This window comes from Lepidochelys kempii, chromosome 4 (genome assembly GCF_965140285.1).
Source record: "Lepidochelys kempii isolate rLepKem1 chromosome 4, rLepKem1.hap1, whole genome shotgun sequence".
NCBI lineage: Eukaryota > Metazoa > Chordata > Testudines > Cheloniidae > Lepidochelys > Lepidochelys kempii.
The window spans coordinates 142,891,421-142,903,823 of NC_136383.1; the positions used below are offsets into that span (position 1 = coordinate 142,891,421).

At 48.9% G+C, this 12,403-nt stretch overlaps 1 protein-coding gene across 2 annotated transcripts in view; it reads left to right on the forward strand.

Moving 5' to 3' along the window:
• The window catches only part of SEMA4F (ssemaphorin 4F), a 143,275-nt gene extending 132,187 nt beyond the window's left edge, over nt 1-11,088 (forward strand). For both annotated transcript variants that reach the window (XM_073343166.1, XM_073343167.1), the window contains exons 13-14: nt 6,543-6,601; nt 7,422-11,088. In XM_073343166.1, coding sequence (XP_073199267.1) covers nt 6,543-6,601; nt 7,422-8,044 — 682 coding nt within the window. In that variant the 3' untranslated portion in view covers nt 8,045-11,088. The remainder of the gene's footprint in view (nt 1-6,542; nt 6,602-7,421) is intronic.
• Nucleotides 11,089-12,403: the final 1,315 nt, after the last annotated feature.

Here is a 12,403-nt window from a genome sequence, read left to right on the forward strand (position 1 = left end):
AGTGATCAATGGCTCCATGTCTAGTTGGCAGCTGGTATCAAGCGGAGTGCCCCAAGGGTTGGTCCTGGGGCCGGTTTTGTTCAATATCTTCATTAAAGATCTGGAGGATGGCGTGGACTGCACCCTCAGCAAGTTTGCAGATGACACTAAAGTAGGAGGAGTGGTAGATATGCTGGAGGGTAGGGATAGGATACAGAGGGCCCTAGACAAATTAGAGGATTGGGCCAAAAAAATCTGATGAGGTTCAAGTGCAGAGTTCTGCACTTAGGATGGAAGAATCCCATGCACTGCTTCAGACTAGGGACCGAATGGCTAGGCAGCAGTTCTGCAGAAAAGGACCTAGGGGTTACAGTGAATGAGAAGCTGGATATGAGGCAACAGTGTGCCCTTGTTGCCAAGAAGGCTAACGGCATTTTGGGATGTATAAGTAGGGGCACTGCTAGCAAATCGAGGGACGTGATCATTCCTCTCTATTCGACATTGGTAAGGCCTCATCTGGAGTACTGTGTCCAGTTTTGGGCCCCACACTACAAGAAGGATGTGGAAAAATTGGAAAGAGTCCAGCGGAGGGCAACAAAAATGATTAGGAGGCTGGAGCACTTTACTTGTGAGTAGAGGCTGAAGGAACTAGGATTGTTTAGTCTGCAGAAGAGAAGAATGAGGGGGAATTTGATAGCTGCTTTCAACTACCTGAAAGGGGGTCCCAAGGAGGATGGATCTAGACTGTTCTCAATGGTAGCAGATGACAGAATGAGGAGTAATGGTCTCAAGTTGCAGTGGGGGAGGTTAGGTTGGATATTAGGAAAAACTTTTTCCCTAGGAGGGTGGTGAAACACTGGAATGTGTTACCTGGGGAGGTGGTGGAATCTCCTTCCTTAGAGGTTTTTAAGGTCAAGTTTGACAAAGTCCTGGCTGGGATGCTTTAGTTGGGGATTGGTCCTGCTTTGAGCAGGAGTTTGGACTAGATCACCTCCTGAGCTTCCTTCCAACCTTGATATTCTATGACCTGACATGACCAAACTAGTCTGCAAATACCAGACCATCCCTGTAATCCTTATGCCCCCAGTTGTGCCCTCTGCCTGTTGACACCAAGCAGTCCCTAGGTCAGAGCCACCACTGCTCCAGACTTCTTCAGCCTCGCTCCCAGAGCCCTTTAGTCACTACTGATCTGTTCAGGTTCAGTCCTGGCAGCAGCATCAGTTCCCATGAGGATGAGCAGCATGGGATAGTGATCAGAGTCATGGATGAGCCTCAGCAGCCTTTCTGTGACGTCTCAGAAACAGGCTCAAGGCAGCCTGTGCACCTCCCAGGACATCAGGTCAGCTCAGGAGATGGATGTCTCCATTGGCCTCAGAACCCTTTTAGGTTGCTAGAAATCCTGCAGGTGGCTGTAGCAGTGCCTAGAGACAATGCATTGTAGGACCTGGCCAAACTCCTTTGGCAGACACCTGCCTCCCTGACACCTACTTTGCAGAGGATGGATCACAAACACCATATGCTCTCACAGGGATTCCAACAGAATTTTTGCTCACCCTGTGCTGTGTTCCCTGGTTCTGGCTTGGCAAGGACAAATCAGGTTGGGAGCAGTTCAAAGCCACACCAAAATATAAGGAGCTAGAAAGACTAGGCTTGTTGGGTAGGGTGGCATACTTAGCAAATAGCCTATAAATGCAAATAGCAAGCTACTAAGCATTTTTATCTAAGCACAACTGTATTAACTGTCACTCCTCAAAGAAACATCACCAATTTCTGAGGTGAATCCCTGCAGCATCTGTCTTCATGGCCTTTCAAAGCAGCTGACTTGACTGCTTTGAGAGCTGAGTATCCATCAACCAGGATCTTCCCAACCCATCCCTTTCTTTGGGCACCCCCTCTCCAGTTCCTATGTGTCTGCAGCTCCACAACTAGTGATCAAGGGGTTTTAGACACTCAGAATGGGGATGCAGCATCCAGTTTCAGTCCTTGTCCTACCCCATCCCTGTTCGGGTACCCCTCTCATGAGACCATACTGCTGCAGGAGGTGCAGTCTCTTTTAGCTCTTGGAGCTATAGAGGAGGCCCCTTTACAGCACAGGAGAAAGGGAGGGATTCTACTTTCAATATTTCCTCATACCCCCAAAAAAGAGGGGGACTGAGGCCTATCCTGGACTTAAGGAAGTTAAACACCTTTATCAGAAAGATAACGTTCAGTATGATATTCCTTCTCTATTAACCTATTCCCAGATCTCAACAACTGGTAAGCTGACATGGAGGATGCCTATTTCCATGTTTCAATTCACCTGGGCCACAGGAAAGGTAGTAGGAGACCACAACTCCATTTTGGCCTTTCATCAGACCCAGGGACATTTATAGAATGTATGGCAGTGGTCATAGCTCACCTCAGCAACTCAGCCTTCAGCTGTTTCTGTATCTGTATGATTGATTCATAGATTCCATGGCGAGAAGGTTTAGTTGGCCAGCTCTCAGCCGGGACTCAGCTATCACCTCTTGCCCCTGGGTCCCCGCAGAACCCCCGCTCCTGGACATGCTCACTGTTCCCTGCAGGACTTGCCCTCACTCCCATGGTGCTTTCAGAGTATAATTACCTCCAATCCCTGGTGCAGGTCCTCAGGTCCAGCTACAGGGCACTGTTGGAGAGCAGACATCCAGAGTCCTTCCTAGGGCTGCAGTGTCTAACTGCCCTAAACTGGGGGAAAAGGAAGTCTGGTCACTGCCTCGGGCTGGGCTCCCCTGGCTACTGGGCTCCCTAGAAGCCTCTAGCAGCCTTGACTCTCAGGCAAACTTCCCCCCTGCTCTGTGGCAAGCTTCACCTTCTCCAGGTAGAGCATGCTCTGCAAGGGCACCTAATTGGCTTTGCCTAAGTGCAGTGATACTCATTAGGCTTGCTGTCACTGGAATGGGGCATGTACCATCATAGAAGGTACCGTAGGGATCATCTAGTCTGACTTCCTGTATAACACAGGCCAGAGACCTACCCCAAAATAATTCCTAGATTTGGCTGGTTTCAGGCTGATCTAGCCAGCAGGTAGCAGACAAGGGAATGAACAGAACAAGTAATCATCAAGTGATCCATCCCGTCACTCATTCCCAGCTTCTGGCAAACAGGCTAATAGCCATTGATGGACCTATCCTCCATGAATTTATCTAGGGTTCTTTTTTGAACCCTATTATGATCTTGGCCTTCACAACATCCTCTGGCAAGGAGTTCCACAGGTTGACACTGCATTGTGTGAAGAAATAAGTCCTTTTGTTTGTTTTAAACCTGCTGCCTATTAATTTAATTTGGTGACCCCTAGTTCTTGTGTTATGAGAAGTAGTAAACAACACTTCCTTATCTACTTTCTCTACACCAGTCATGATTTTATAGACCTCAATCATATCTCCCCTTAGCCATCTCTTTTCCAAGCTGAAAAGTCCCAGTCTTATTAATCTCTCCTGTCATAAATATAAAGGGAAGGGTAAACCCCTTTAAAATCCCTCCTGGCCAGAGGAAAACTCCTCTCACCTGTAAAGGGTTAAGAAGCTAAAGGTAACCTCACTGGCACCTGACCAAAATGACCAATGAGGAGACAAGATACTTTCAAAAGCTGGGAGGAGGGAGAGAAACAAAGGGTCTGTGGGACTGTCTATATGCTGTTTTGCCGGGGATAGACCAGGAATGGAGTCTTAGAACTTTTAGTAAGTAATCTAGCTAGGTATGTGTTAGATTATGATGTCTTCAAATGGCTGAGAAAATAATTGTGCTGAATAGAATAACTATTGCTGTCTGTGTATCTTTTTTGTAACTTAAGGTTTTGCCTAGAGGGATTCTCTATGTTTTGAATCTAATTACCCTGTAAGGTATCTACCATCCTGATTTTACAGAGGGGATTTCTTTACTTCTATTTACTTCTATCTCTATTAAAAGTCGTCTTGTAAGAAAACTAAATGCTTTTTCATTGTTCTCAGATCCAAGGGTCTGGGTCTGTAGTCACCTAGGCAAATTGGTGAGGCTTTTTACCAAACCTTGTCCAGGAAGTGGGGTGCAAGGCTTTGGGAAGTATTTGGGGGGAAAGACGTTTCCAAACAGCTCTTCCCCAGTAACCAGTATTTGTTTGGTGGTGGTAGCGGCCAATCCAAGGACAAAGGGTGGAATATTTTGTACCTTGGGGAAGTTTTGACCTAAGCTGGTAAAGATAAGCTTAGGAGGTTTTTATGCAGGTCCCCACATCTGTACCCTAGCGTTCAGAGTGGGGGAGGAACCTTGACATCTCCTCATACAGAAGCTGTTCCATACCCCTAATCATTTTTGTTGCCCTTTTCTGAACCTTTTCCAGTTCCAATATATCTTTTTTGAGATGGGGCGACCACATCTGCACACGGTATTCAAGATGTGGGCGTACCATGGATTTATATAGAGGCAACATATTTTCTGTCCTATTATCTATCCCTTTCGCAATTATTCCCAGCATTCTGTTCACTTTTTTGACTGCCGCTGCACATTGAGTGGATGTTTTCAGAGAACTATCCATAATGACTCAAAGATCTTTCTTGACTGGTAACAGCTAATTTAGACCCCATCATTTTGTATGTCTGTTTGGGATTATGCTTTCCAATGAGCATTACTTTGCATTTATCAACATTAAATTTCATCTGCCATTTTGTTGCCCAGCCACGCAGTTTTGAGAGATCCTTTTGTAGCTCTTCGCAGTCTGCCTGGGTCTTAACTATTGTGGCAGAGCTCCAACCTTGTCCCCGTGGGTCCCACGCTTCCAGGAGGTTTATGTTAGCCTAAGAGGTTCACTTCAACCCTCCACGTAGCCCATCTCTCTCTGGGGCCAGGTCTCAGTCAGCAGCAGGAGTTTCTGCTGTCCCCTGAGCCATACAAAGGGTACGAGGAGATATCCCAACATTTATAGACTGAGACAAACAACTGGGGTAAACAACTTGCATTACCACCTTACATGTTTCTTGTCATCTGTTTGTTACCTCCCCTTGTACCTTGCTTCTGATGTTTCAGACAAAACATCCCTATTCATCACTTCTGTCAAACCATATTGTGGTAGGTTGGCATGTAATTGTGCTAGCCTTTTGGAATGTGTTTACATAAATATTAAGTTTCAGAGTAACAGCCGTGTTAGTCTGTATTCGCAAAAAGAAAAGGAGTACTTGTGGCACCTTAGAGACTAACCAATTTATTTGAGCATAAGCTTTCGTGAGCTACAGCTCACTTCATCGGATGCATACTGTGGAAAATACAGAAGATGTTTTTATACACACAAACCATGAAAAAATGGGTGTTTGTCACTACAAAGGGTTTTCTCTCCCCCCACTCCACTCTCCTCAAATAAATTGGTTAGTCTCTAAGGTGCCACAAGTACTCCTTTTCTTTTTTCATAAATATTAGGTGTGTTTTAGCGATTCTAGCAGCACCGTCGCCAAGTTCATCTACTGGACAGTGAACTTATAGGCATGTGCTATAATATGTGGCCTGACTTTAGTTCACAGCTGGTTCAGGCTTCATGTCTTGCACCAGGCCCAATGCTGTAGGCTCTCTGTATTACAGGACAGTCAGTCTGCAAAATGTTTTGAGATCCTTAGACCCTGCACAAAGTCCTGCAAGCCTCTGCTGGGAATTAATTCCTTCCTGAGCCTGATCCCACTCCTTTGCCACCAACCAACATTCCCATTCCTGACATCCTCAATTACTTTCCTCTCACTCCCCCTTTCCCAGTAGACACACACTCCTGGCCAGCTTGCCTCCTTTTCAACCTGGTGTTAGTACCGTTGTGTGTGCCTGAACACAAACCAGAGTGCAGGGCAGTTTTCTGATAGTAGTGAGGTAGATAGGGCAGGTAAATCCCTAGAAAACAGCACTTCTCAGTCCTCCTAGAAACTGACCTCAGCCCAGGGAGGGGCAGTCCCCAGGCAGAGGTTAAGCTCTGATCCTGTGGTAGCCGGGTAACCTCTGTCCGTTGCAGATACTGGAAGTTTTAATTTCTGTCCCTGGATTTCCTGCCTTTAGGCCCCTCTCTAAGACGCCCTGTGTAACTGAGTGCTGCTCAGAAATGGAGGCTTATCCCCTAGTCTAGGATCCCCCCTCCTAATGTGCTTCCCCCTTCCTCACCTGCTGCAGAGCCAGACTCACCTCCCCTACACACAGGAATCATAGAATATCAGGGTTGGAAGGGACCCCTGAAGGTCATCTAGTCCAACCCCCTGCTCGAAGCAGGACCAATTCCTAGTTAAATCATCCCAGCCAGGGCTTTGTCAAGCCTGACCTTAAAAACCTCTAAGGAAGGAGATTCTACCACCTCCCTAGGTAACGCATTCCAGTGTTTCACCACCCTCTTAGTGAAAAAGTTTTTCCTAATATCCAATCTAAACCTCTCCCACTGCAACTTGAGACCATTACTCCTCGTTCTGTCATCTGCTACCATTGAGAACAGTCTAGAGCCATCCTCTAGCCATCCCCAGGAACCTGGGCTGGGTGGGTCATTTCCTGATGAGGCTGCAGCAGCCACTGGAATTCATCATGATCTCTGCTTTTCTGCCTCATCTCAGGTTACTGCAGGACCTCACATCTCTAAGCATCTTGACAGTGTGTCCACAGGGATCAGCAGGTATGTGGCCTGAGGGCAGCTCAATGCTGGAAGCGCATCCAGCACTGAGAAGTTTGTAAGTTAGGGCCTAGGTGGGTATGGCTCTGAGGGGTTCCTGAGCAGCGTGGCGCTGGCTCAGAGATCAGTGTTCCCATATCTGAAGGGGGAAGCACATCTCTTTGGCACGCCTGGCTTTGTGCAGACTAACTGCGGGGAGGGGTTGTGCACGGGGGTCTCTGCTGTGAAAAGGGCAGGACCAGTGGCATCTGGGAAGAAGGGCCATGTCACGACGCGAGCCTGTACTGAGCCCTGATTGACCACCTCTCCACTGGTTTGGGGTCATGCACCTTCCCCCAGCCTGGGCCAGCAGATGCAGGTTGTGTGGCTGTGCAGCAGATGCTGGCGGTAGGGAGAAAGGGGCATGGAGACCAGAGTGGCTCTGGACTGAGGTGGGGGCATAGAGTGACTCGGGTTTGGGAGGGTGCTTCTTTCAGTGCAATAGCGGGGGGCCTGTGAAAGACTAAGAGGATGTGGGGAGGGCTTATTCTGAAGAGGGGAAGAAGGAAGAAACTCCACCAAAGAGGGGATCCAAGAGTTGTGCTTCCCCTGAGGAACCCAGGCTATGGGTTCACCTTCCCAGTGTCCCTGTGCCATATGCTTCGTACCCTCTTCTTTTGTCTCTAAGGGATACAGCTGCCCTCTTGTTATTTCCATGGGACTGGGCTGGGGGATGCTCCTCTCCTGCTTGCCCATGCCTGTGGAGAATCGGTAGCACATACTGCAGGAGCCCTGTCTCATGTTCGGGTTCTGCCCCAATGCAGTGTTTCTCTCCCACTTGCAGATGTGCCTGTTACAGTCGAGGTGCCAGTGTCCCTGGCTGCCCGGGTTGTGCTCCCCTGTACTCCACCGTCAGCCTGGGCAACCTGCACGTGGCAGAGACCTTTCCAAGATGCCACCATGTACGCCTTGCGCAGCGATGGGCTGGAGTTCACAGTGACAGAGGATACCCTTGGTGATTACACCTGCCAGTGCATGGAAGGTGGAGCAGGGGGCGTGGTCGCCTCCTATAGCCTGGTGAGGGGCAGCAGCTCTGCTAACACCTGGAAGACAACTGAGCGGAACTACAGTGTCCTGGTGGGACTCCTCTTGTTTTTCCTAGGCTTTGCTGCTGGCTCTGGCTGTTTCTTCATCTACGAGAGGAGGCGACAGGAGCGACTCCAGAGGGAGCTGCTCAGCCGTGAGAGAAATGGACTGGATTTGATGCAGTCGAATACAACTAGCTGCAGCCATGAGCCACACACGCCAAGCTCCCCAGAAGACGAGCGCCACCCGCTGGCTACAGCTAAGAAGAATGGCAGCCTCAGTGGCTTCCCCCACCTCTACATCAATGAGCTGGACAAAGACCAAGCCCGGATCTACCTGACAGGGGTTCCACTGGCCAAGTGCGATGAAACCTCCATTTAGGAGCCCCCGAAGGGAGCACATCCATCACCAACACCCACGGCGATGCCTGCCCCTAGTTGGGCACAGCCATCACTGACCTCCCTGGCATTGTCTGCCCCCTAGGGGAGGAAGGGCACAGCCATCATTGACATGCCTGGCAGTGGCTTCCCCAAAAGGCGAAGAGGGGCACAGCCACTGTTGACACTGCAAGTCGAGCCTCTTTCTTCATGTCATTGCCAGAGTTCCCGTTCTCAGAATCCATCTGACTGATGCGGCCGTCTAGGCCTGGAGTTAGTGTGACGCTCCATTGTGGTCAGTGAGCAGAGCTGGTGTGTCTGAGAGTGGGACTCGCCCGGCTTTATTTCTACTAAAACCTTCGTGTAGCCTCTGGGCTCTGGCCAAAGAATTCCTTGCTGAGTGGCTTTGAGTCCTTGTGCCCCAGGTCCCCCAACCTCTGTGAAGTTGCTTGGAACAGGTCATTGGAGTTTCTGTGTTACTAGCCTGGTGGTGGTGTTTGGCAAACATGCTCCAGGGCCGGGTCCCTGGGCTCTGCATCCTGTAGATATTCCCTGGAAGTGATGATTGTATTGGCTAAAATTAGCCTTGATTGTGACTGTAACCCGAGCTATCTGGAACAATATTCCACGTCTCCCTCATCCCTGCCTGCTGCTCAGCTGTGGGGAGTGGTGGTGGTGGAGACCTGCTATTGGCTTCTTCAAGAGCAGGAAGCACGCACAGCCAGCACTTACCGAAGCCTTGTGTGTTCCTGTGGGGTCTTCTCTGCCTTCACAGTCTGGTACACAAGAGACAGTAAATGCCCCTGGAGACCTCTTGGCCTGTGCTGACAAGTGACTGCCTTGGTGGTGCTTTCTATTAACCAGCACCATCTTCATGAATGTGGTGTGACTGAGACCAGGTGCAGAGTCTCCTTGAGATCAGGTGCGCCTCTGCGAACAGGAGTTGTCCTCCAGGTGCAGAAGTCTGAAACACCCTTCAGAAAGAATGGTGGCTGACTCACTATAATGCCAAATTCTGCAGCTGCCCTGGCTGCACATGCCTTCAGTCCACAGCCATGTGGATCCTTGTGTGTCTGGGCTGGAGAAGTCCCAGCACAGTTTTGCCAAGTGTGTTACAGTAGATGTGAATGATCAGAGCCAATGACATAGTGGTGCTATGGAATATCGTAGCTATGCATGTTGAGACAGGAGAGACTAGGACATTGCAGAGAGTAAGTTCTTCCAGAGCTGCTTTTCCTCCAAGCAGTCAGGTCAGGTGGAGTTGCTTGTTGTTGAGGTATTCATGCTGTAAAGCACTGAACCTGAGGGCATCTCCCTCTGTTAGAAATGTCACCACCACTTTGGACTTTGTCTCTAGCAAAAGTGTGACACACACACACCCATATCATTGCCATGAGCCTCTCCTTGCAGCTGATTAGCTGCACATATTGGACTGGGGACACGTCTCCCACTCCTGTGCGTGTCCACCTGCATGCAGCTTGTCCCTCTCCAACCTTACTTAGCAGGTTCAATGAGACCCTCCCAACTTTCCATTGTTCTCTGGCTTCCCCAATAGGCCCACTGGCCACGTCTGGCTTCCTCACAGGCTGGTTCAGTGTCTCCAGCCACTGGAGCTTTCCCAGCTTGTCTTGCAATCTCAGTGAGAACTCCTTTCTTAGGTTCCCGTAGGCCCCTGCTGTGGCTGGGGGGGTGGGGTGGAGGTGGGACTGAATGTGAAATTAATGTCACCTGCTGGTTTTGCTGTTTTGTGTTTTTTTGTTTTTAATCAAACTTTTTTATTTTGTGATTTATTAAAAATTATTGTCAAAAAGAATAGTCTGGGTGTTGGTGGGAGGTGGGTGAAGGGGGTTGGCAGACACAGACTCTTTGGGGCTCTGTTATTAGTGATTTTTGGTTATGTGCACAGGCTGCTGGCACAGTATCATGCTCCCTATCAACGTAAGATTAGCCATATTGGGTCAGACCAATGGTCCTGTCTTCCCACAGTAGCCAATGCCAGGTGCTTCAGACCAGGGTTTCTCAGCCTTTTCCTTTCAGAGGGCCGCCCAACATGATATAAAAACTCCACTGCTCACTTGTGCCACATCTGGTTTTCTGCATATAAAAGCCAGGGCCAGCGTTAAGGGGTGGCAAGCAGGGCAATTGGCTTGGACCTTACACCACTTGGCCCCCATGAAGTTGCTCAGGCTTTGGCTTCAGCCCCAGGTGGCGGGGCTTCGGCTTTCTGCCCTGGGCCTCAGCAAGTCTAATGCTGGCCCCACTTGGAGGACCCCCTGAAACATGCTCGCAACCCCCCAGGGGGCCCTGGACTCCTGGTTGAGAACCACTGCTTCAGAGGCTATGAACAGAACAGGTAATCATCAAGTGATCCATCTCCTGTCGCCCATTCCCAGCTTCTGGCAAATGGGCTAGGGACACTTCAGAGCGTAGTTGTGCATCCCTGCCCATCCTGGCTAACAGACATTGATGTGTATGGGGAGACTTTGGCAAACCAGTAAAGTGCCTGAAACCACTATGGCTTATTGCTAAAAGCAGCCAAGTCAGCAGGCTTAGCTTAACCAAGGCAGGAGGGGAGGGGGGGTTTTGGGTGCCACAGAGAGGGCAGCTTGACCCCTTGTCCTTCCTGATAAGAATTGTGTTGAAGTTGCTGATACATACATCTTAGAAGAGCAGGATGTGCCCCAGGAATGTCTATTGGGGCCTCAAGGCTGCAAACTCTGGAAAAACCCGCACCTGGTTAATCAATAATCAGAAGGAACCTCTTGCTTGACCATTGAAATTGCTTACTTAACAAGTTTGCTTTAAGGGTCATGTCATTCTATTACTAATGTATAAATAAGGGGAAAAAGTTTGAGGTAGGGGGACTCTTCAGGACTGGACTCTCTCTCTCTCTCTCTGGATGCATCTTGTGTTTCAGCAGCTGCCACTGTGCCACTCGAGAGCCACACTCAGCTTTGGTAATTATCAAGGGTTGAGGGTGTTTTACTAACCTCTTGCGGACGTGTGTATAAGTGCTTGAGACCAAGTAAAGTTTAGCTTTAAGTGAAAGCACTCTTGTGTTGTCCTGTTTGTGCCAGCCATCGTGATTTATTTCCTGACACCACCTCGCACAGAGTAAAAGTTACCAAGAGCTTTGGGTTGAAAGAACCCCAGGTAAAAGAATTTGGAGGCCCAAGCGAGGATTGGTAGAGAGGAAGGAGACGGATGGTACAAACAGTTTGTAGTTTGTCCATTGTAATAGGAGGTAAAAGACGGCGGGGTGGGGTCACTCACTACAAGTTCTCGTGTCGCAGTTCGCGAGTTAATTTACAGATACATTCCGTTACTGGGACTCAGAACTCAGGCTGATTGCCTGCTCGAGTGGAGAAATTATGTCCAGAGACAGGGAACCAACTCCAGGACATAGCCCCAAAGATCAGAGCTGCCAGACCGTAACACTCTGCCAATGACACCGTGCAGAAACTGGAGTCCCCCAGATGGACCTGATTTTGACTGGCCATCAGGAAAAGTTCATCTGTCTTACTGGGAGTGGTGAGCACTGTATGTGTGTGCATTCTGTTTTGGTGATTGTTAAGAAATAGAGGTTATGTAGTATATTACTGTGTAAGGCTCTTTCACTGGTAAAAGACCCCGTAAACCCACAAAAGATTAAGCCCTGAGTCCACAGGGAAAGGGAGTTTGCTCTGAGTCCACAGGGAATGGGTACTTCCCCAGAGCCCACGGAGGGGTAAAGTTAGGTGCTTTTTGCCTGGAGCCCTAGGAACTGGGGAAAAGGAAGGTGCCCTTGAATGTGTGAGTAATAGAGAATTTTGTGCTGGTAACAAATTCAGTGGAGACGCTGCAGGCAGCCTAAGGGCTTCTGGACTGAACTGATAGAGTCTAACACAGGAAACAATAGCAAAGTACCTGTGCCTTCTGTCAGAAAGGGTCACTACCAATCTGGCAGAATGACCACCCCAGAGCAACAAGAGAGAAAGGGAACAAAGAAAAGGGACCAGGAGGGGTGGGAGCTAGTTGAGGAACCCACCCTCCTTGCTAAATTGTTAGTGGGACAAAGCCTGTGCCCATGGGAAGGGGCGGTTCAGGGAGGAAAGCAGGATCAGGCCCAGACAAGCAGGCAGGCAACAGATAAAGAGAGTGAGAAATTAACTCTGCAGAGGCTAGAGGAAATTAAGCAGTTGAACCTTGTACAAATGTTAACAGAAAAAGTGTTATAGAAAAAGATTCTTGGTTTCTTTGCAGCTATTCTGAAGGAAAAATGGGCCCTTTTCCAAAGGAATGTTTGTAAATAAGCCAGGCAAAAAGACAGTCTGCTTTGAATCATTTGACTGAACAATTAAGTCAAATTTGCCAAAAGAACATA